At 33.2% G+C, this 22,989-nt stretch overlaps 2 protein-coding genes across 2 annotated transcripts; both read right to left on the reverse strand.

Annotated features, from left to right (window-relative positions):
- Positions 1–392: 392 nt before the first annotated feature.
- LOC133697807 (protein trichome birefringence-like 2) lies at positions 393–4,483 on the reverse strand. Its single transcript, XM_062120600.1, has 5 exons — positions 3,362–4,483; positions 2,529–2,721; positions 2,173–2,363; positions 1,774–1,932; positions 393–925 (listed from the first exon to the last, which is right to left on the reverse strand). The coding sequence occupies exons 1-5, from the start codon at positions 4,123–4,125 to the stop codon at positions 583–585; spliced, it is 1,650 nt and encodes a 549-aa protein (XP_061976584.1). The 5' UTR covers positions 4,126–4,483; the 3' UTR covers positions 393–582.
- A 3,509-nt stretch (positions 4,484–7,992) lies between these two features.
- Positions 7,993–14,415, reverse strand: LOC133697084 (protein NSP-INTERACTING KINASE 3-like). Its single transcript, XM_062119428.1, has 11 exons — positions 13,597–14,415; positions 13,315–13,447; positions 13,091–13,162; positions 12,785–12,928; positions 12,591–12,662; positions 12,392–12,451; positions 12,203–12,291; positions 11,947–12,093; positions 10,209–10,550; positions 8,931–9,322; positions 7,993–8,503 (listed from the first exon to the last, which is right to left on the reverse strand). The coding sequence occupies exons 1-11, from the start codon at positions 13,700–13,702 to the stop codon at positions 8,186–8,188; spliced, it is 1,875 nt and encodes a 624-aa protein (XP_061975412.1). The 5' UTR covers positions 13,703–14,415; the 3' UTR covers positions 7,993–8,185.
- Positions 14,416–22,989: the final 8,574 nt, after the last annotated feature.

Raw genomic sequence — 22,989 nt, forward strand, 5'->3', positions numbered from 1 at the left:
GTGTCTCACCCAGATTTTGTGGTGAGTGTTCTTTGTCTGCTGTGATCACCAAATGTCTGTGTGTCAGTTTCGTTATGTAATGAAGTACTAGTTCACATAATTAAATACTTATGTGAACAACTCTCCCTCTTATGTTCTACTTCTGAATGCATTAATCCAGTTGTTTTTTCGTTTTCTTTTTTTTTTTTGTATTTCTAAGCCATCAGCATTCTAATCCAGTTGGGACATTCCAATTAATACTTATCAATTCATAAAGATTGATTGCAAAACCACAGAACAGAGTGTATGCTCCTCCTCTAGGTCCTTCCAACTTCATTCTTTCAGCACAGTCATAAATCACTTGCAAATGATCAAATCCTATCAGAACAAAAATTGATATTTTCCCATCATAATTGCAAATAAAGAGAATTTGCGTCTTCATTGCTTGTAATATGACTAGTAAAATGTACATGCGCATTTGTGACTCTATCTCCCGCTCGACGTCAACATCCTGATTGAAAAACTTACAACAGAGGTTTTAGTGAAGGGATAATCTACAGAATACAAGTTATCGACTGACACATGGTTTCTGCACAAACTTGTTCACTTTTTCCAAGATCCCAGGCCGACCTTCAACAGTGAAGCATATAGCAACTCATTCCAAGTATCTGGTACTCCAGGTAAGCACCAATGACTGCAATCTTGAGATCGCTCCGCAGCAATTCGTTCTTCTGCTGTATTGTACGTCATTCTATAAATAGAAGGATGCGCATCTTTTCTATAGGCTGTGAGCCTACTTATGTTTAGATAAATAACTGGAGTTTTGGTTTCTTGAAGCACATGTTGTAAAGCTCTCATTTTCGAAGGGTACTTTCCTAAGTAAGTTGTATTAAATATTGGCTCTGTTTCTTTGTGACACCGTCCTCCTGAGTTCCACTGGCCTCCTCTGCAATAATATACCACATCAGAAACTTCTACTCTACAACACATTGCATGGACAAAGAAATAATATAAGAAATCACCCTTTTAATTTCCCATTAAACATTACCCTTGAACCTTCTGTTATGAAGGTAAAACTTGTGGATGAGACGTCAATTTTTTTCCAATCAGTAACAGTAAACTCCAACAACTAATCATTTTCTTACCCCCTTCGCCACTCTTGGATATTACAAGCATCTTTTTTTCAGTGGGAAGTTAGAACGATTCAGTCACCCTTTAAATATCTTTTATATAACCACTGGTTTTTCAGCAATTAAATAGCGTATGAGCAGCAATTAGCAGCAACACAAATGAGATAGCAGAAAAAAGAAAGAACATTAGCAGCTTATATGGTTTGGTTAGATCTCGTGTACCAATGGAAAGGAAGAGTCGACCACTTTAAACCATTATAACTAGATTATAAACTCGCAACCTCAAAACCCAGCACAGCAATCTCACTAAGTTTTCCCTCAGACTGAAAATGGTTATGAAAAATCTGTGCCTCCAGCCTCAGGATCCTAGCAGTAGTAATTCTTCATTAAATAAATCTTCGCAACACCAAATTAGGATATTTTATTAATTGATTCATGTAAATGATGGAGAAATAAAAGCAAGCTTTTCCACAAAGAAAGAAGGTTCAAGGATATGAAAGTAACAGAAAGACACGGCTAAGAGAGCATGAATATGAAACTATGACAATGAAGAAGGCATGCAAACAGAGTGCTAGTCATAACTATAAGCATTGGACCAAGAAAAAAAAAAGGAAGAAAAAGTCATAACTAGAAGCTAAATAGAGAGCACGAAACAGTTCTGTACCTGAAATGAGTAACTGAATAACCTTTGAATAAAACCAGTGTTCGATTTCTATCAATGTTCTTGTCGATCCATCTTGCCCAAGTCAAAAGTGCTCTCTTATATGCTTCCAGGACCTTGAGTCTTCGGTGTATATGATTACCTTCCTGGTAATAGTCTTCTCTGCGAAACAATAAAGTGCAAAACAGAACACGCAAAGAGGTTAATTCCTTGATTGGAAGTGCACTCTGTCACATATAGCATGCAAATGTCAGTTTCTTATGCACAGAATACCAGAGTGAAAATAGCACAAAACTTTATTTTGCAAGCGAAAAAGGCCTTTCCTTTCAGAGCTTCCGCAATCCATGGTTTAAACAACATGAAGGCAAGAGTATTTTAACAAAATAAACAAATTGTACTCACCCTCTGGAAGTTTTATCATGGGTCCACCAATGACCTGTATTAAAAATTATGACATCTGCATCATGGTACATTGAAGTTGTGTGGTCCATCAAATCCAACCTTAAGGTCTCAAATGTTCCATTTTTACTTTTGAAGGATGATTCTCTAACAAGAAATGGAGAACTAACAAAATCCACCGTGCAGTTGTAATCCTACAATCACAGCAAAGTATCAGAGACATACACATAGAATGAGCATTGTCTCAAAACACACTAACAATGTGTTCAGTAGAACACATGGAATGAACCTGATTAACAATGTGTTCAGTATCAAGAAACTTGCCATAATTTTATTTTTTTTCAAAATGAAAAACTTGCCTCAAATCTAAAAGCATAGAAACCCTTCTTTTTGAATTCCCTCCTTCCTGATATCTCATAAACTCGTTTCTTCTTTCCGATGCTATTGCGAAGGATGCACACCAGAGACTCCCACATGTTCCTATTAAGTGAATCCCCAACAAAAACCAGCTTCTTTCCTCTTAATCTCTCAAGAAAATCGGTTGCGTTCAAACTGGACAGATTCAGTAATTAACAATGAGATAAGAAAAGACAGTTTATACCCAAAACACAATGACTGAATTACAAAGTTGCCCATATTAGTCTATAATCTAAAGATTAAATAAATCCTTACACAACAACCATTAGTATTTTAATAGGTCTGTTAACTGAGAGGTATTTTAAGAAATGCAATGAACCCGCTACTTGATCTTTCCTTTCTTTTAATTATCTCTCTCTCTCTCTCTCTCTCTCTCTCTCTCTCTCTCTCTCTCTCTCTCTCTCTCTCTCTCCCCCCATTTTCTTTTTTAATTGAATCATGCATGTAACCAGCTATAGCCTCTAGGTCATATATACAGAATAGCCCCAACAAATTGAACATACTTTTTCTTTATTTTGAAACTCAAAAGTTTTAATTGATAATCCAAGAATCCATCCCATGCAGGATGATTTGATTCTTTGAGTAACTAAACAATAGGTGTATAATTACATAACATTTTCCATGATTTACAGAATTTTTCCAATCAATCAAGCTTTCTAACCAACTTTCACTACCTGCAGAAAATGATGTGTGGTGATTTTAACTTTATTTTTCACTTCCATTAACAAAAATAATAACATCCATTAAATTGAATTGAATTTGAGATAGAACATACCTTGGAATGTCACACCCATTTGGCTGCCATTTCCATTTAACAAATCCAACATCTGGCCTCCCATTTAGGTGACAATCAAAATCCTTATCAATATACGGACAGGAGCCTGGAGGATAGTATGGCTTCGAATCATCCCTCACCCACTTACCATCAAATATGTCACATTTTTCAAAAGAAACTTTATTATGGCCCCCTTGTTCGCCTCCACCACCAGTGAATCTACCATTTTCTTCATTGCCCTCATTTTTATTTTCTGCAATAAGATTTTCTACAGATTTTCCTTCTGCGCTTCTCTTTGCATCTGCATCATCCACATTGCTAGAAAGGCTTTGATTCCCAACTTCAATAACACCCAAAAGGGGCCTCTCTAAAACCCCCCCATCTCCGCTAGAATCTGTCAAATTCCCACTTTTTGCTTCAGGGGATTTTGGTACAGAAGTTGCTTCATCACCAAAACTTCCATTTTGAGTGATCTCAGTGAAATTGCCGACATAGGTTTTCTCTAAAACGACCCCTATCACGTTAGCCGGGGGACTGGCAGTACTATTTTTTGGAGGAAAACGAGAGAAAGGCCATGAAACAAGAGAAGAATTACGAGTAACACTATTGAAGCCTTGAAAGAAAGGGGTCACAATTCGACCCTTGAAAGAAGTAGTGAGAAAGAAGAGAGAGAGTATTATAAGAGAAGCAACAACCCACAACAGAAATGGCTTCCTTCTGGGCGCAAGAAGCTGGTCTGGCAAGGCAAGTCTTTTAGATTCCATGGAGAAGAACACACAAAATAAGAAGAAGGAGAAGAAGAAAGAAATGTAAAGCCCGTTTTTATTAAAGGAATCAAAAATCAAAATGCAATAACCTAATCTAATCTAACAATTCCATTTGTGAAAGAAAATTTGCTTGAAATCAAAAGAATCCATGAAAATAAAAGAAAAGAGTGATATTCTTCTTGAGAATAAAATCCCTTGTGTTCTTCGGATAAATGTAGCAAGTAGGGAGCACTTATAATGCTGAATACTGTTTACTACGATGGAAAGAAAAGAAGAGAAAAGATCGGTAGCAGTGTTCCTCGGCTGCTCTTGCTGGTGTGTTTCGGCGTGGAGAGAAAAGGAACTGCCATATAATTATCATATTAGGATAGTTACCACTACTACTTAATTAATTACCCATTTCGTTTTTTACTCTTAATTTTTTCATATTTTTTATTTGATTTGTACCACTTGTGCTATTCAAAATAATTAAGTGGATGTGATTTTATGTTTAAATCCAAGTTTTTTGGAAAATGTTTTTTGAAAATTTTTCTTATTTTTTATGCTTAATAAATATTATAAAATAAATTAATAAAAAGTATTTCCCAGCTAATCATCAATATAATCACATCATTATTATAAATATTATCATCATAATAATCAATATTATCATTATATTTATTATTACCAGGCTATCAGCTACTATTTTTATTACTTTTATGTGTAAACTTTTTATTTTATTATCATTAACAAAAAATAATTTACTTAATAAAAAAGTATTTTAATTCGTTACAAGTGATAAATGGATGGATCAATTATGTTGGTCTTATATGATTTTTATGAGTTTGTTGGATCACCCGTCAATTCTTGTCGTCGCCGTCGTCGTCGCCGTCGTTATTATTATTATTATTATTAAGAATAAAAGAGTAGAAAATCCACCTGCAGGAAAAAAAAAAAAAAAACCTTCCCATCGACATGAAAAAATCATCACGTGGTTGTTCGATTGAGTCATAAATTTCTGACAGGGACGCACGCGGCACGAGCTCTTGATTCTCAGAGAGCGCCAGGGCTGGCACCGCCGTTTGATGCCCTAATCATCTGAATCGTAGCATAAGTGTGTGTCTGTTCGGGAGAAGGAATCATTTCGGTGGCAGGAGCACGCTGATTTCAGCACACTGAAACTTGTCCGTCAGCTTCGTTGCTACAGCTTTGTTTTTTCCGAGAAGAAATTATTTGAGATTTATTTAAGATTACATCATGTAATTTTCTTGTGCTTTGTTTTTTTTATTCAAGTTACCAGTTGAATCCGAATTTATTCCAGTAATTTTTTTTAATTTTACATTTTTTAATATTAAATTAATTAAAAATTAAGCTTGTTTAGAAAACAATGCTCCACGATAAATAAAAAGGATGAAAAAAAAAACAAGTTTTTATCAAATGTAAAAACAAATGGGTCAAAATAAAATTTTAATTTTTTTTTATCTTAAATGATATAATTTCTTTAAACTTTTATTTATTATTATTATTTTTATTCAATGAACTATGCTACTATTAAAAACATAATTTTTACGATAAAAAAATAATTACAAAAATAAAAAAAGATACTTTCATAAAAAAATTATATTTTTTCTCAATAATTATATATTTTATTTATTTATTTTTATAATATTTAATTGATCATAAAATAGATTCTGGAAAACAAGATTATTAAATACAACTACAGTCATGACATCGGCCACGGCTAGGAAGATATATCTGATTTGACCAGGTCAGTAAAAAATATATTTATTTCAATATTTTTATATAAAAAATTTAAATCAATGTCTTTTTAAAAAATATATTTTTTTTTAAATCGGTTTTTATTATGTCAAGTGATTTGGAAGTGCACCCACTAAATTGACCAGGCCACACTTGGTCAACTCTCACAAAAATTGCTTTGAAATTCGACGGGGACAACCATGTCAATAGGTTACCGTGATGACTCATCCAGCTTGACTATATTTAATAGTATTGTCGGGCCATTGACCACACTAAAATGCCCTGGTAAAACATTGACTCAGTGTTTTTTCTCTTATAAAATCTTTTTTTTTAATTGCATCCCTATATGCTTTAATTAATGACTAATTTGTCAAAATCTCTTAATGAAGGGTACAATTACAAGACAGGAGATCAAAGTATAAATATACAGATAAACCACGTGGCTGTTTAACATTTGACGTGGAAATTTAACTTACATCCTCTTACGTTTAAGTCGATACATGTTAAGTACTTATAGTTTAATACATTTCACTTTTGGTCCTCTACTATATTTTGTTTTAATTTTGGTCTGAGAGAGGAAAAATAGAATTGTTGAATTTTGATTGAAAAGAGAAAATTGTTGGCTGGAATTGATTTCAATCACGAAAAATATTAATTTTCATATCAATAAGTTTATTTAGACGGGAAGAATTTTATTTATGTTAATTTTTTAAAAGAAAATAAATAATTTTTTCTTACATGCGCGCCTGTGCCTAGTTATTTCTGCGTGGCTTCTTTTCTTCAGGTTTTTTGTAACGAGATGAGTTTTGCTTTCGTTTCTTTTCCGCGGGTTTTAACTTTTTTATTTATTTTTCAAGAAAATAATTATTTTTTTTACTATAGTGGCATTTTGGTAAAAAGAAAATGACATATAAAAGAAAATGTGAATACATAAGGATGAATTTAAATTTTATTTCATTAAATACTTGAATTTCTAAGGGGGATTTATTTTTGGTTTTCCTATATAAAAAAAGCTATAACAAAATACACAATCTAATACACACACATGTGTGTGTGAACAACCACATTAATAATTAAATATGTATTTAAATTGTTAAAATATAATTATTCTTTTTACAAATAATGCTAAAATATATTAATCAAGAGCAAAAGACTAATTAAGATATCATTTAATTAATTTTTATACTACAATGATTAATTAAATGGTTTCAAGGAATTATAAAAATTAAATTATAAACAACTCTTGTGTCCATATTAATTTTAAAAACAAAATTTCGTCAAATTGCTATTTGTATGATATATCCTAATATTTAATGAATAATTAATTTTATTTTATTTCCACATGCGAATTTGATCTGCCTTTTTTTTCTTTTTCTTGATCTAATTTTATTATTGGGTTTTTATTGATTTTTTCTTTAATTTTAATATTTATTTATTTTAAATTGATATTTATATTTATTTATTATATAATTAAATTAAAAAATATTAACAAACTCACTAAATTTTTAAAATCATAAATTTAACAAATTAATCCTGTAGATCTCGTCTTATATGACTAGCTAAGGGAGCAGTGACCTAGATATTTACGTGCGTGTGATTGGAGGATTCGGCAGCATGAGTTAGGCTTCATTGTTTGATTGCTTTAGTCCTTACTTGTATTAGGACTTTTTTCTCGTCTATTTGGTTGGATCTTGGGTGGACTCTTGGAGCCAATTTCACAAATAAGGGCCTTTAGTTTATATATATATATATATATATATATATATATATATATATAGTATTTAATCGTAATTCGATCCATAATGAAACCACGTAATACATTTGTGTGCTGAAAGAAAGAAAGAAAAAAACCAAACGATTTACACGACCTCAACTCTCCATCAGAGAGATCCAAGTCTGAATATTCCTCCTTGAAAAAATGACAGGAAGCATACATGTATTTTGGACGGAACCAATGGATATTGCAGGGAGCCGGGTTGCAGCCCATTTGGTTTGTGGACCCTCCTAGTACATGAAGGCTGTGCTGGTGGATGTATTTCTCACATTTCTGGCTGCTGAGACAAAATGGCAGCACAGACTAAATCAAATACAAGTCTCTATGATCCAAGATTTGCAAGGGATCTCAGCTGGGAGCAATCAACTCAAACTGGCTTTCCAACAAAGAACCGAGATGTTTGTTTATACATGGCTTTCTTTTTGCTTTTTACAGATGAATACATGCATTCAACCACTATTAACAATGACATAATTTTCATCATCAAAGTTTTGCAACTAATGTTTGATCAGGCAAGGAGGTGTAGAAGTGAGTGTGAAATCATTGTCACCGAGGACCAGAAAGCTCCATGGCTTCTACCACCAGTGAAGATTCTTCTATATAATCTGAATATCTTTGAGGAGGGTTTTCACATGATCTAAACCTTGGGGTCTCGACCCTTTGTGAGGCTTCCCATTTCTCAGCTAAACCATCACCTTCTAACATCTTTAGTACTTCAGACATCTTTGGACGGTGAGAAGGATTAAATTGCGTGCATAAAAGAGCAACCTGGACCATTTCTTCTAATTCAATTCTGTCAAAATTGCCTCTCAGATCCTTATCCACCATGAGATTTAGCTTTCTATCATGATGGAGCTTCTTCACCTGGAAAAAAAAAGGAGCAAAGATGAGGTGGTATTGATTATCTGAATTCAGAACGATCTTGGATCAATATGTTTTAACTCTATGCTTGGAATCTCTGTAATATAGAATTCTATCTTAACTTCCAACAAATGAAGCTGACCATGCATTTTTTTTCCTGATAATGTTGTAGGAAACACCTGATGCACCATCAGGAGCAGATATAGAGTTCTAACAAGCTGTTGCACAAGTAGGTGGAAATGTGGAATGTGCAATCACAAGACACTCCACTTCGAAGTGTCCCAGATGACAAAAGTCTACAATATAAATGCTGAGTTCATCATGTTATCATTCAATTATTTATTCATGGTTGCAAAAGCTACTAGGAGAGGGAGGGGGGAAGCAGGGAGATAGAGAGAGAGAAAGAGAAGGAGAAAGAGAAAGAGTGTACCCAATCAAGCATGACACCTTTCTGGTTCGCTGCCCTTCCAAAATCTAATGCCTTCTGACCTGTGACTAGCTCAAGAAGCAAGATCCCAAACCCAAACACATCAGTCTTTTCTGATGACTGACCTGTTGATAAATACTCCGGAGCAATATGACCAACGGTGCCACGAACAGCTGTGGTCACATGGGAATCTCTGTGATCCAAAAGCTTTGCCAGCCCAAAATCTCCAACTACTGCCTCAAAGTCCTCGTCCAACAAAATGTTGGCTGCTTTGACATCGCGGTGAATAATTTTGGGGTCGCATTGCTCATGCAAGTATAGGAGCCCTCTAGCTGTACCCAGAGCTATCCTCTTTCTTCTTGCCCAGTCCAATGCTGCTCGGCCATGAATATGATCTAAAGATAGAATCCACAACCATTGAGACTAAACTTGAGCAGACAATTTAAAAATATTGGAAAGGGGGGGTGGTGGGGCTGGTAACTGAAACAAATGTGGTGATGTGCCAGTTTGCAAAACAAAGGGGTGTTTTGACAAACAAAAGTACCATATCTAATTACAGGAAAATTTCGATCGGCCAAAACAATCAAGTGGGATGATATGCTAGATTACCATTTAGGATGAGAAATTTAACCTTAAAGTGAACAATGAACTTTAAATGTGTTCATTTAAGAAGCTAAACTAGCAAATATAGCATTTTCAATATTTTCTCAAGGACACGCTGGAAGAATGGAGATGAAACACGACAATATCAGACTAAGGCTATATTTAAATTTCATTATGGCCAAGTTTTTTATGTATAGTCATGTCTCTGTCAAGGGGTGAATGCTAGAGATTCGGTTAGGAAAAGATATGCTGCCACAAGCTAGAAAATCAAGGCATTGGTCAGCATCATGGTGGTGCAATCAGATACTTGGCACCTGGGGAAGAGCATGCTTTTAATTGTGGCAGTGACTGTGTAGAAAGGTAGTGATGGTGGCAGAGGTTTCACGGGTTCTTAGAGTCACCTCAATTGCTCTTGTGCATCCATGGTGTTACTTTGGTAGTGCCCACTGATGAAGTAGGCATATGATGTCAGTGTTTGAAGGATTGTCACAAAAGTAGTGGCATGGCAATGGTGGGGATGCCCCCTATCTTTCAGTAGATTCTTTATGCGTAAACTTGCTATATGGTTCATCACCACATTTGGGGTTATAAGCTCACCCACATGCAAGTTTAATTCTTTAAACAAAATAAAAATTGTGCAATGATTACTAAACCACTTAAGAGTTCATTTTTACTGACCTCTTAATTGAGATGCTACACTCCCATTCGGCATGTAGGGGTAAACGAGAAGCCTTTCATTCTCAGTCGTGCAGAACCCAGAGAGCCTCAGAAGATTTCGATGAATAGCCAAACTTATTGTTTCTACTTCTGTCTGGAATTGGATTTCACCGCCAGCAATGTTATAGTCTTTTAGCCTTTTGACAGCAACCAGAGTTCCATCATTCAAGCATCCCTTGTACACGATACCAAATCCACCTCTCCCAAGAATATTCTTTGAACTGAAATGATCAGTAGCAGAGCGAAGCTCCTTAAATGTATACCTTCTCAAATGGCCCAAGCACACCTCTGGGTCATATTGCTCTGACAAGCAACACATAGTTGAGAATCCAGGTATAATAGAAAATGCAGGAACAGGAGTAAAATCATAAACAAAATGAATAAATAAAACAAGATCAATTGAAAATTGAAATAATACAGAAGTAGTAAAAAATGTAGCTAAGAAAGTTTCATTGCATGGTGCAATGGTAAAGTTGCTTAGCTGCAGCCTCAAGGGCAACCATAAGGGTACAAGTTAAAACTTTGAGAATATTATATGCAAATTGAGAATAGGAGCATGTTTTCTACGTAAAATATTTAACTGTACAACGTTTTATATGAAAAACATTTTATGATGTTTGACACGTAATGGTTTGAAAAATATGATTATAGTAACAATGATAATAATGTGTTGTGGTAATGAGATAATGGTGATGGTTATGTTAGTAGTGGTGATGAGAGTGGAGGTAGCAAGGTAATGGTAGTCGAAATAATTGGATGATGTTGTTAATGGATTAGTATCCATAAAATATTTTAAGGGACTTTATAAACTGAAAATATTTTTCAAGAAATAAAATAAGTTTAAGAGTTGATTGTAAAATATTTTACGTTAACAAGTTTTCCATAAAATATTTTACAAGAAACAAATAGAGAAAAATAAGGAAAACATATTCATGTAAAATATTTTAAGCAAACTAAATGCCCCTTGAACTTATAATTATTTGAAAAATACGAGCTCAAAATATTTTTCAAACTAAATTTAAGGACTGATTGTAAAATATTTTATATTTACTAGTTTTCTGTAAATATTATACAAGAAACAAATACAAGAAAATCAGGATGTAAAATATTTTATGCATTTTATAATTGTTTGAAACTGCAAATAAAAAGGAGTCGTTACTGGTGCAATAGTAAAACTCTTCGGATTGAAACCGCTAGAGTATCCAAATTCTCCTTCACTAGACCTGATTTTTGTGCAGCCTTGACTAAATCAAAGCCGCACTTTCAAACAATGCAGCAAGACATAACAAATACAAGCAGGTAGTTTATCCTATTAGTTCAGATACAATTTTGGGGTGGAGGTAATGTTATATACAATGTGTTACAATCAAGTTGTCCTGAGTTCAAGTATAATGTCATTAGTGGTGGAAGTGATGCTGCAAATAGTGTATAACAATCAAATTTTAAGGGATAATATTTATTGTATTTCTTTCTCGGACAATTAGTACAAAACCTCATAGCTGAAGCCATTATAATGAGTTGAAAGCAACAAGGTATGACTTTGACCATATAACTCCACAACTCACTTTTCCATAATGACAGAGGTGAGGTTAATAAGAACTTATTCGGTAACTTTGTTCCATGCATTCATAGAACCATCAAAGGAAAGCTATCAAGTAAGAAGATCACTAAAGAAAGGAAAAACGAAGTATAAACTAACCATTGACGTCAAAAAAAATTTGCTGGTTGTGTCTGCATCGCCACCAAACAAGTAAACCAATAATTATTATGATGGAAAAAGCAGCACCAAAGCTTGCCCCAAAAGCAATAGCCACACGATGACTGTTTGTTCTAGAGTCTGATTGACCTATGAATCCAAAGAGCAGAAAAGAAATATATATGATCTATTTTTGTGGAGATAACAAAAAAAAACCAACAAACAAAATATTCAAGTACATGATAGGCACAATTCAGACCATTAGGCGAGAGAGAAAGAGGCTCTGGAAAGACAGCAGAACAGTTGTCACTGGCCTTAGGTCCACAAATCAAAGGGTTACCCGTTACTCTGAAATGAAAAAAGAGCTTGAGATTTCCAATTAAGTAATAAAAATTGTAACTAGTACAAGGAGCAAGCATCTTTCAAAGCCAGCTAAACAATATCTCACTTGAAAGTTCTTGCTGATATTTTTGGTAAGGAACCGCTCAGATTGTTAAATGAAAGATCCCTGAAAGCATAACATAATTATAATGGTGAATAGGTATGTTCACAAAATTAACAATAATCATTAAATGAGCTAATGTTAGAGAAATGTTCATATTGCAGCCAAACAGCAATATGCGGGTTGCATAGGTTCAAGGACATACACAAGTGTGAGGCCATTGAGCTTGGACAGAGACTCGGGGCAGGGTCCAGTAAGGCTGTTGTTATTTAATCGCCTGATGTTCCCAGAAGACAACATAAGAGAGGTAACAATATGCATCGATCCTAAATAAAAAAATATTCAAAGCATGCAGCATCTGCTGAAGAAACCAAAGTAATTATCAAATTTGACACTCACAGGTAATTCAGGTTCTTGAGGTTCCCCAAAGAGGTGGGCATTTCTCCACTAAATGTATTGTTCGAGAGATCAAGTGTAAGAAGCTTCTCCAGCTTGCCAATTGCAGCAGGTATAGGACCTGAAATGGCATTATTCTGCAGCAACCTACACATTTATGCAAGTATGAATTGCATTTCAATGATATTACTCTGGAATTATGCTATCAGAAATCAGCAACGGGAAATTTTCATTACTTTTGAGAAAACTCCAAACAGTAAACAAAGTGCACATTCACTACTCAGGAAAAAACTGAAGGTTAGAACTTACACTGATTGCAGGTTAGTGAGGTTGCCGATGGACGGAGATAAAGTCCCAGACAAGCTTTGACTGGGGAGTCCCCTGTTTAAAAATATAAGAAAAAAATACATTCACTTAATGGTATGGTCCATACAGAAAGTAAATGAACTATGATGCATTTTCTAGGTCATTTCCTGGCACATAAAATATATAGGAAGTGTGTGTGGGTGTAAGAATAAAAAGAAGCAACTTACAAAGCAGAAACATATCCATCTGGGGAGCAAGTAACCATCCTCCAGCTACAAGGATCAACAGAATTGATATCCCAATTATCCAGAACATTATATGGGTCGCGTAAAGCAGTTTTTATGGCCACCAAAGCTACCACTGCTCAATTTTCAATTAAAATAAGAAACAAAAATCATCACTGTGAGCTTCTCCACAAATGAAGAACCATCTATTGCAACAAGCTACTTTTCTGTGGACAGAAACTACAATGAGCAAGAGAAGATCTCATGAGAAAGTTGTGGACTAACCTTCATAGTTTATACCAGCAGGAGAAAGTGTAGCAGTAGAAATCTCCATTAATGCCAAAACCAGAAATACCACTCTGCACAACCTGAAACTCCTCCTACTTTCCATGGATACTTTCTTACCCTCACTTCATTCACTGTGCAAAACTCCAACTACTCTTTTCTTATCAAAACCAGCTTCTCCACCAACCCCAAAAGCCATATTCTGCTAAAATGGACTTGTTCTGTTATCCAAATAAAAGAAAAAGAAAACACCTTCTGTTTTAAGAATCAGAAACACAAAATAATAAAGCAAAAGCCCAGTATTTCCAGCAAAAAGATGGTCCCTTTTAGCAACTCTCACTTTGAACTAACTCCCAGATGAAACCAAAATCACTTCCTTACTTACATGACACCCAGCTCAGAAAAGAATTTTCTCGAGAAACAAGCAAAGATAATAGTGAAGCCTGAAATTCTGAGATCCTAGAGATCTGAGAATGCGGGTTTTAAGTTTTGGTTGATCCCCACAAATTCCATGTTGCTATATTTTTGGTTTCTTCTAGCCTTGCCCTGTTCAGTTGACTACTATGTAATTTCACTAGCATTATCTTCTTCTTCGTTTTAACACAGAACAACTTCACAAGCAAGCAAGCAAGCAATCTATGCAACAATTATTTTTAAACAGAAAAAAAAATCAATGTTACTCCCATAAATTACAGTGACTGTCAGAGAGAGAGAGAGAGATGCGGCCAAAAAAGCAAAGGCCAAAGCTAAATGCCAAATTGGACACAGATACAGATGTAAAAAAAACCTGTAATCGATTTGTCTTATGAAAAGAACAACATTACTGGTACAAAAAAATAAATAAAAAGAATCCCACCCCGTAATAAGTAAAGTAATGCTTGCTACCAGTTCTCTTTTTTTTTTTTCCCCTTTAACTATATCTCTTTACTTCAAGTTAGGTTTGGTCATAAAAGTTTTTTTTTATTTAACAATTAGGATATTTTTAAATCAGTTTATACATCGATTAAGTTCAAGCTTTTCTTTGTATTTCATTGGTCCTAATTATATCAATTTCAATTTGATGCATTTTAAAAAAAATATTTTAAATATCAATTATGTATTCAAAACTTTTAAATTATTAGATTGTTATTGGAGTTATAGTAATTGAGTTTGGGGTGTGATATATATTTTTTGTTAAATTTTATTTTAAATATATGTATATATAAAAGTACATTTATAAAGGAAATCATTTAGAACAATCTTCATGGTCTTACTAATCTTGCTCACATGGCAAGGGTGTAGTCTTCCTCTAGTGGTAAGGATGTGTTAGTTATTTCATATTGTTATATACTGAAAGCATGTTTTAAGAATCTGTCATTTTTGAATGATGAAGATGAGAAACTTGTTATAGAGATTAAAGAATTGATCTCAGAGCTGCAATCATTTAATTTGTGTTTAGTAAGTCATTTTCTTATAGATAGAAGGATTAACTTTAATGCCATGAAAAACAAGGTGGCAAGCCTATGACGTTCTGGGAAAGGGATGTCTATAAGGGAATTCAATGTAGGCAAATATCTTTTCCATTTTTTCCACCAAGTGGATATGAATAGATTCCTTGATGGGGCTCCATGGATGTTTGATAATCAATTATTGTTCTTGCATCAGTTGAAGGAGGGTGAAGTTCTGAATCAACCATCAATTAATAATGTTGAATTTTGGGTCTAAATTCATGATCTACCAATAGATTGCATATCCATGGCTATTGGACAGCAACTGGGGAATTTTATTGGCTTAGTTTTGGATTATGACTTAAATAATAACAGTGGAATCTAGAGGGACTTTATGGGAATTCGAGTCTATATTGATATCAGGTAGCCTCTTAAGAGATAGAAGAGAATCTCATTGACTGTTTGAATCCTTCAACCACCAGTCACCATCTCACCAGAAGATCTCCTTAGAGTTGCCCTCAACCACAATCCCCATTTCTTTTTCACCTCCCCCTCCTGTAGTTGAAATAATTTTCCACATAACCTACGGATTCTCTTGAAGGTTGAAAAAACACAATCAATAAAGAACCTTTATCTGATTGCTTTATGTTGTATAAAATCATTGTAAAATTGCTAGCAAATCAGATAAGGAATATCTTAACAAACATTACTTTACATATACAAACAACATTTGTCTTTGACAGATCTATTACCGATAATATGGTGATTACTTATGAATCAATACATTTCATGAAAAGGGGCAGGAAAGGTTGGGCAACATTGAAGATCGATCTTAGTAAGGCCTATGACAAGATTAACTATGAGTATTTAAAGGAAATTATGTTAAAATTGGGTTTTGCTTCTGAATGGGTAGAGTTGGTGATGCTCTGTGTGAAGTTTGTTTTGTATTCTGTATGTTTTAATATCACAGAATTGGGTGATGCTCTGTGTGAAGTCCGTTTTGTATTCTATATGTTTTAATATCACAGAATTGAGACCAATAAAACCTTCAAGGGGGTCCTTTTTCCTTGTATTTATTTATCTTGTGTAGTGAAGGTCTTAATTTTTTTTTTTGGAATACAAAAGCATGTAGTCAGTTAAACAACTCCGCCGGTTCCCCATTTGTTGTTTGTAAATGATAGCTTCTTGTTCTTCATAGAAAATGCACATGAAGACACAGTTGTCAAACATCTACTACATTAGTATGAAGCATCCTCGGGCTAAGCCATTAATTTTTAGAAGTCGAGCATATTTTTTTAGTAGAAATGTCAAAAATGAATACAGGCAAGACATATAAAATGTATTGGGTGTTCACTCTCCATTAAACCATGAGAAGTATTTGGGTTTGCCATCACTCATTAGAAGGAATAAGAGAGTTGTATTTTCTTTTATTAGGGGTAGAATGTGGAAATGGATTCATGGGTGAAAGAATCATATGTTATATAAAGTAGGCAAGATAATTATGATAACTTTAATTGTCCAAGCACTTCCAACTTATAGTATGAGAGTCTTTCTTATCTCATTGACATTATACAATGAGTTGCAATAAATGATGAACAACTTTTGATGGGGGAGTGGATTATGCATGGGATGATAAGGTGGGAAAGACTTTGTATATGAAAAAAAGATGGGGGCATGAGCTTTCAACATCTACACAACTTTAACTTGGCTTTATTTGGCAAACTAGGATGGGAGTTTGTAGCTAAACCACACTCGTTGGCGAGTCGGATCATCAAAGCTACATACTATTTAAGATGGGATTTTTAAATGCCAATTTAGGGCATGGACCGAGCTTTGTTTGGCGTAGCATTCTTAGTTCTCAAGATGTTATAAGAAGAGGTTATAAATGACGTACTGGCAAGGGCGTGAATGTGAATGTGTGGAAGGATTCATGGTTTTTTATAGATCCTAACATGTTATTGGAAACACCTCTGATTAAAAAGCTTGAATTGTTATAAGTATGTGATTTGATGACTGAAAGGATAGCTTGTTGGGATGAAATTTTGGTAAAGAAATTCTTTTCTCTAGTAGATGTCATTGTTATCCTAAACATATCATTATCAACAAGACAAGTATATGACAACATCATCTGACATCATACTAAAACATGTTTTTACTTATGTAAATCTGGTTATCACGCTGCCATTGACATCAACATGCGTAATCTAGTAGATCACATAGATGGAGATTGACGTAAATTATGGAATTTGAAGATCCCTATAAGGATTAAACATTTTTTTTAACGGGTGTGTCAACATGGCATTCCAACTCGCATCAGATTAATTGAAAAGAGAATGGAAGTTCCTAATATATGTGTTGTTTGTGAAGAGGTAAGGGAATCTAGAGAACATGTCTTTTTTTAATACCCATTCGCAGATACATACTGGCATGATCAACTTGGAGCAGTGGTTCTTTAGCTTGTTTGCTATATTGGACGATGAGAAGATGGAACAAGCTGTTGCAATTATTTGGTCCTTATGGAATCAGTAAAATGAGAAGCTATGGCATAACAAAATGGTGACGGTATCAGGTGCAATAAAGAGGGGAATTGATTTTTTAAACCAGTACAAAACAGCTCGTGTGCGTTGAAATGGATCCTTTGTCAATCATTCTCTTGTTTCACGATGGGAGAAGAGAAGCGAACACCAGGAAAGTTAAAAATGCAACATTGATACAATGTTGTCAGGACATCTCTGTAATAGGAGCATGATATATATATTCTTAGGGACAATTATATGTTGTGAAAGTTGGACTCTTAGAGGGGTATTCAATTCAGCAGCAGGAGAGGCATTGGTATTGAAGGAGGTGCTGCAAAAGCTGATATCATTGAATATGAGGTGTGTTATTGCGGAAACTAATTTAAAACCTGTAGTAGATCAGCCGGCGTCTAACAATACTAATTTTACTGAGTTTGGTTTGGTGATTGAAGATTGACAGGTTTTTTTGGGTGTTGCTGAAAATTATCAAACGCTGCATGTTAAAAGAATTATAAATGTTAATTACTGAGCATTGTTTAACTATAAATTCTAAAAATAATAATTGTGATATTAGCTGGAGTTTTGTTCCATTGATAGTTAAGGAACCACACTTTTTCTCCAAAGAAAAGAAACAAAACACAGGAAAAGCATTTAAAAACTATTAAATTAAGAACGCATTTTAGAAAAGCACATAAAAAAACATTGTATAAGCCTCCAAATCTCCTTAAAAATATTGGTTTTGAAGGAGGGAATGTGTAATTAATTAGAAAACTGGATTTAAAATTCGGTGATTAGACTGAAGGGATTGATTGGTCAGAGAGGATGTATGTGATTCCAAAAAGGCAAAGTTTCTGGCAGGAAAGTAAATGGCAGGTCACGTGCTCGAATTGTCCTTCATTTTGTTGGCTTTTGCCATTGAAATTTCATTTTTGCCAAAAAGCAATTTAATAATCACGTTCTGTTAAAAGTTTCTGCTGTTGGGTGGCCCACCCTCCCTCAAAAGACTCCCCCCTACTCGAATTGATGTCCACGTTTTAACGGAAGGCATCCTCCTTTATTTCTTTATTTTACCTTAACAGCTTCTGTGATAATTGACATTTTCCGTGTACGTACCTTCACTTTTTCAAAATTATTTACACCCCGTACTTCACTGTGTGTTGGCCGTATTTGTTTTTCAAAATAAATATATCAAAAAATTATTTTTACTGCCATCATATTAAATTGATTTTAAAAAAATAATTTAAAGTAAAAAAAATCAAATTATTAAATCCGAAGATACAAGCCAATCTCCTCAGGTTCGAAGGATCGAAAATTACAGGTGAGAAATATTTGAAGATTTTTTTTTTTTTGGATTTTCATTCTTTTTGTCAAACAAAATAAACACTTATCCTCCCTTCCCCTTATCCATCCCTCCAAATCCTTAAATCCGAGGGCTATTATTACATGAATAAAAAAGTTAAACTCTTTCTGTAGGTAGCAAATGGAATTAATAATAATTGGCTTTTATGATGGGTGAAGTAGTGAGAGAGAATGGAGACTTAGAGTGAATTCTAAAAAAAGATAATCTGTTTTTCTAAAAAATAAATAAATAAATAAAACGCTCACCATTTCTCCTTTCTTTTTCTTTTTTCACCATCAGGATAAAATAAAATAACAAATAAAAAGAGTTAAAACATATTGGAAAAACATTATAACTTCACATTCACATTGTTTATTAAAAAAGTATTATAATAATGTTTTGCATATTCACCGAAAATAATTTAACACTAATTATTAAGGATGTAATATCTTTTCATATGATCTATTTGTAATAATAAAATTAACTAGGGATGAATAAATCTTTTCTCTTCTTAATTGTATATTAAAACAATCAAAATAACATCTTTTTCCATGATCCATTTATAATAACAAAATAACATTTTATATAACTATTTTTTTTAATAATAAATAATAGTCATAAAATAGATGTTCATATAGATACTCGAAACCCAGTAAATAAAGCATGAATATTTAAATTTTTACATGATAATAAAAGGTAAGGTATAAATATAAAAAAATCTAATTGTACTGGTTGTTATTAAAATAACAAAAAAAAAATTAGCAAATCATTATACACAGACACATGTCTATATGGATTTGAACAATAAAATATTCAATCTCAAACAAAATCATTTAACCAACTACTAGTGTAACAATTTGAAAATAACAACTATATATATATATTCAACCAAAATTTTAACAAAGTCTTCTTATATTTTTATTACCAAGTTATTGACTCAAAAATTTCACAAACATGCAAACATTAATCACAATACATGTCTTGTCATACGGGACTTCCATAACTTAATCATAACATCAACTTTTTATTATTCCCGGTATTCAGTTAATAGAATTAGTATCATGATATTCCATTGAACAAGTATTTAAAATTAACATAATTTAAGGTCCATATTATTTTCTTTAAAAAGTAAATATTTTGAAATAAGCACACAACAAGACTATAAATTAACTTAACGAAGAAAGATTCCTTAATTACATTACCCATTTAAAATAAGATAAATGATATAATTCCTATATACAAAAGTATATTACAAAAAAAAATGTTGGTTCATGTTCTTATTTAATTATTATTTTATTATCAAATAAGAGTATTGTGATATTTAAAGAATATTTAGAATGTAACTTTTTATAGTATTTTCGAGCATTTAATTTTTTCAATTTGTTATCGGTGTTTTTTTTATCATTGACTTTTTAAAATATATTATTAAATTAACAAAAAATATTTAAATTAATTCAAATAAATGATCCGATTCCCATATTTTTCCCGCTCCATTATAAAATCTATCATCTCCTGGCTATTTTTCTTTACGTTAAAAGAATTTAACTCGATACACACGACGTAACACCTATCTACTGCCTACTAAAAAGTCAGGAAAAAAATATTATAAATTTTACTGGCTTGCATCAACCTTCCTTTCCTTAAAAAAAGAAAAAAGAAAAAAGAAAAAAGAAAAAGGAACCATCCTTTTCTCTAGTCTTCCTTGTTTTGTTTTTTCTAATCATGATATGGTGGTAGTTTGGTATTAATTTGAGGGAGTGGTTAGGCAGGAATGTTTTGCTAAGATGCTCCATACAATTTACGAAGCAATATTTTCACTTCAGTGGACCCTACCAGTTACCCCTTCTTTGTGCATCAATCAAATCTGCGGACCGATGGACGGTCGTGATCGATCAAGAAGCTAAAGTAAAGAATTGCTTGCGTAGATCAAGATAAGACCAGGCATCTCATTTCAATATCTGCCTGTGTGACGGGCTGCTTTCATTATTTTGTCTGCATTATTCTCACAAAGTTGAAGGGCTAAAATACGCCTGGGTGGCGATGCAGTTCTTTTGCCTGCTTTCCAGGCCCTTGTTTATTCCCTGCTGGATACCGCCAGGGAATCTCTAAAATGCGCTCTCCGGGACGTATGCCGTCTGCCTTGGAACACGTGGCCCTAATATCATATGCTGTCGTTTAACCGCTTTGGTTTTTTAAAAACTTTCATACGTACCCACACCTTTCCAAGAAATAATAATAATAATCTATCCTTGTTAGTGTAATAAATTACCACTTTTATATAACTTTTAAGAGTTCAATTAAATTTAAAATTCAGTTATTAATACCATTAAAAAATAATATAAATTATATTACAAGAATTACCTAACCGTTTGAGGGGTATATTAAAAAATAAAATAAATCATATCTTGAAATCTCATCTAATATCTTAAAATTATAAATTAAATTGATTTTTTTAAAAAACACATTCAAATTAAAAAATCACAAGTGTTTAGCAGCAGAGATGATCAGAAAAGGAGGATAATTTGTCTACGAGAGGAGGAGGACCTGGGGATTTGCAGATACATAGGACCTGCATTTGAAAAAAACAATTAATTATGTGGAGGGGAGACAAGATTGGGAAATTAAAGCATGCTTACTGTTAAAGCTGTTAAGAGGGATTTTTATTTTTTATTTGTTTTTTAAAAAAGGAGAAGCAATGCCTTGATGTGCTCCAGTGAAGAACCCTAAACCCAAGAGCATATTTGTCGCATTGGAAAAACTCAATATTCTCTGATCATCATTTTTATACAAATTAAATCGTGGGGAATTTCAAGAACTATACTTGAGCCTTGAGGTCTAAAGCCCCAACTCTCGACCCTAAGGTATTTTGGTCGCTCGGGAAAAGCAGCGGTAGCCACTATACCTTTGCGTGTTATCTTCAGCCATTTTATTCCATAAAATTATATAAAAAAAAACTATCATTCTCTTCTCCATGCTATCAAAGAATCATTTTTTATTTATTTAGATGTCTCAAAAACATTGTATTTCCTATAAAAAAAATTAAATTCACGTGCCTTTTTTTGTTCATCTGCATTTAATAATCCAATAAATATAATAAAAATATATAGATTGATAAAGCATTTTAAAATGCCCATGGGTTCAGAATAAGGTCAAACCCATGGGCTCAAAATCACATAAGAACAAGGGCATAGCGTAAATTGAGTGAACTCCTCTGGATAAATTGTCAAGGGAGAATTGATTCACTGGCCCAACATAAGTCCTATCTAAAATGATTTGGTGCTTGCCTTTTGGGATTTTTCTTGCATAAAGGAGGAGTAAAACAAACTTTGAATTTATATTATATATATATATATATATATATATATATATATATATATATATATATATATATATCCGGAGTGTTTGGTCAGTGCATCTCAACTAAATTTCTGGGCTCTTGTGCTAGTGCCAACTGAAATTTCCTACACAAGAACACGATAAGTTACTGGGTTTTTTTACAAGAGATTCGAATCCTGAATTTAAAAAAACATATTTTTTTAAGTCCAATACTTTTACTACTAAATTTTGATTCAATTTAAATTAATCAATCAAATTATTAGAAATTTAATTGGTAAAATGAATTTGATAAAATCAATATTTAATTTAATTGAAAACTCGGTAAGCTGTCAATTCTAGATTTTTTTTCCTTTCAATCCATGAGTTCGGGAACATGATTCAAAGTATCCAGCAGGCTATTCACAATTGGTGCTTGTAGGTTTAGGTGGACCAAACAAATAGTAGAAAAAAACCTTTTTGGTTTTGTGGGTCCGTTTCCAGGTCATAATTGCCATGGCAGACCACCACCTGTGCTTTTGCTTCTCTCACTCGTTTACTCGGATTTTTTTATTTTTCAAATGATATTCTCCTAACCAATCCAAGGATATGATTAGGTTATCGACATTGAAGGTTATCCTTTCGACATCTCCTGGTGATTTATTTATAGTTGAAAGTTAAGGAATTGTTTAATATTATTTTCGATGCATTTTTTAAAAACAAAAATAGAGATTTTTTTTTTGGTTTTTGCTTTAAAAAATGTCAGTCTTTTTTTATTTATTTCTTGATAAAAAATTCA

The sequence above is a fragment of the Populus nigra genome, chromosome 6 (genome assembly GCF_951802175.1).
Source record: "Populus nigra chromosome 6, ddPopNigr1.1, whole genome shotgun sequence".
In the NCBI taxonomy this organism is placed as follows: Eukaryota; Viridiplantae; Streptophyta; class Magnoliopsida; order Malpighiales; family Salicaceae; genus Populus; species Populus nigra.

What these genes read in the sequence shown, in the direction of transcription:
- LOC133697807 (XM_062120600.1), bottom strand. Translation starts at nt 4,125, where the DNA reads ATGGAATCTAAAAGACTTGCCTTGCCAGACCAGCTTCTTGCGCCCAGA. An exon ending in CATGATAAAACTTCCAGAGG is followed by an intron (nt 1,933 to 2,172) that starts GTGAGTACAATT and finishes ATTGTTTCGCAG; the next exon opens with AGAAGACTATTACCAGGAAG. An exon ending in TATTCAGTTACTCATTTCAG is followed by an intron (nt 926 to 1,773) that starts GTACAGAACTGT and finishes ATATTATTGCAG; the next exon opens with AGGAGGCCAGTGGAACTCAG.
- LOC133697084 (XM_062119428.1), bottom strand. Translation starts at nt 13,702, where the DNA reads ATGGAAAGTAGGAGGAGTTTCAGGTTGTGCAGAGTGGTATTTCTGGTT. An exon ending in GATGGATATGTTTCTGCTTT is followed by an intron (nt 13,163 to 13,314) that starts GTAAGTTGCTTC and finishes ATTTTTAAACAG; the next exon opens with GGGACTCCCCAGTCAAAGCT. An exon ending in ATATCAGCAAGAACTTTCAA is followed by an intron (nt 12,292 to 12,391) that starts GTGAGATATTGT and finishes TTTTCATTTCAG; the next exon opens with AGTAACGGGTAACCCTTTGA.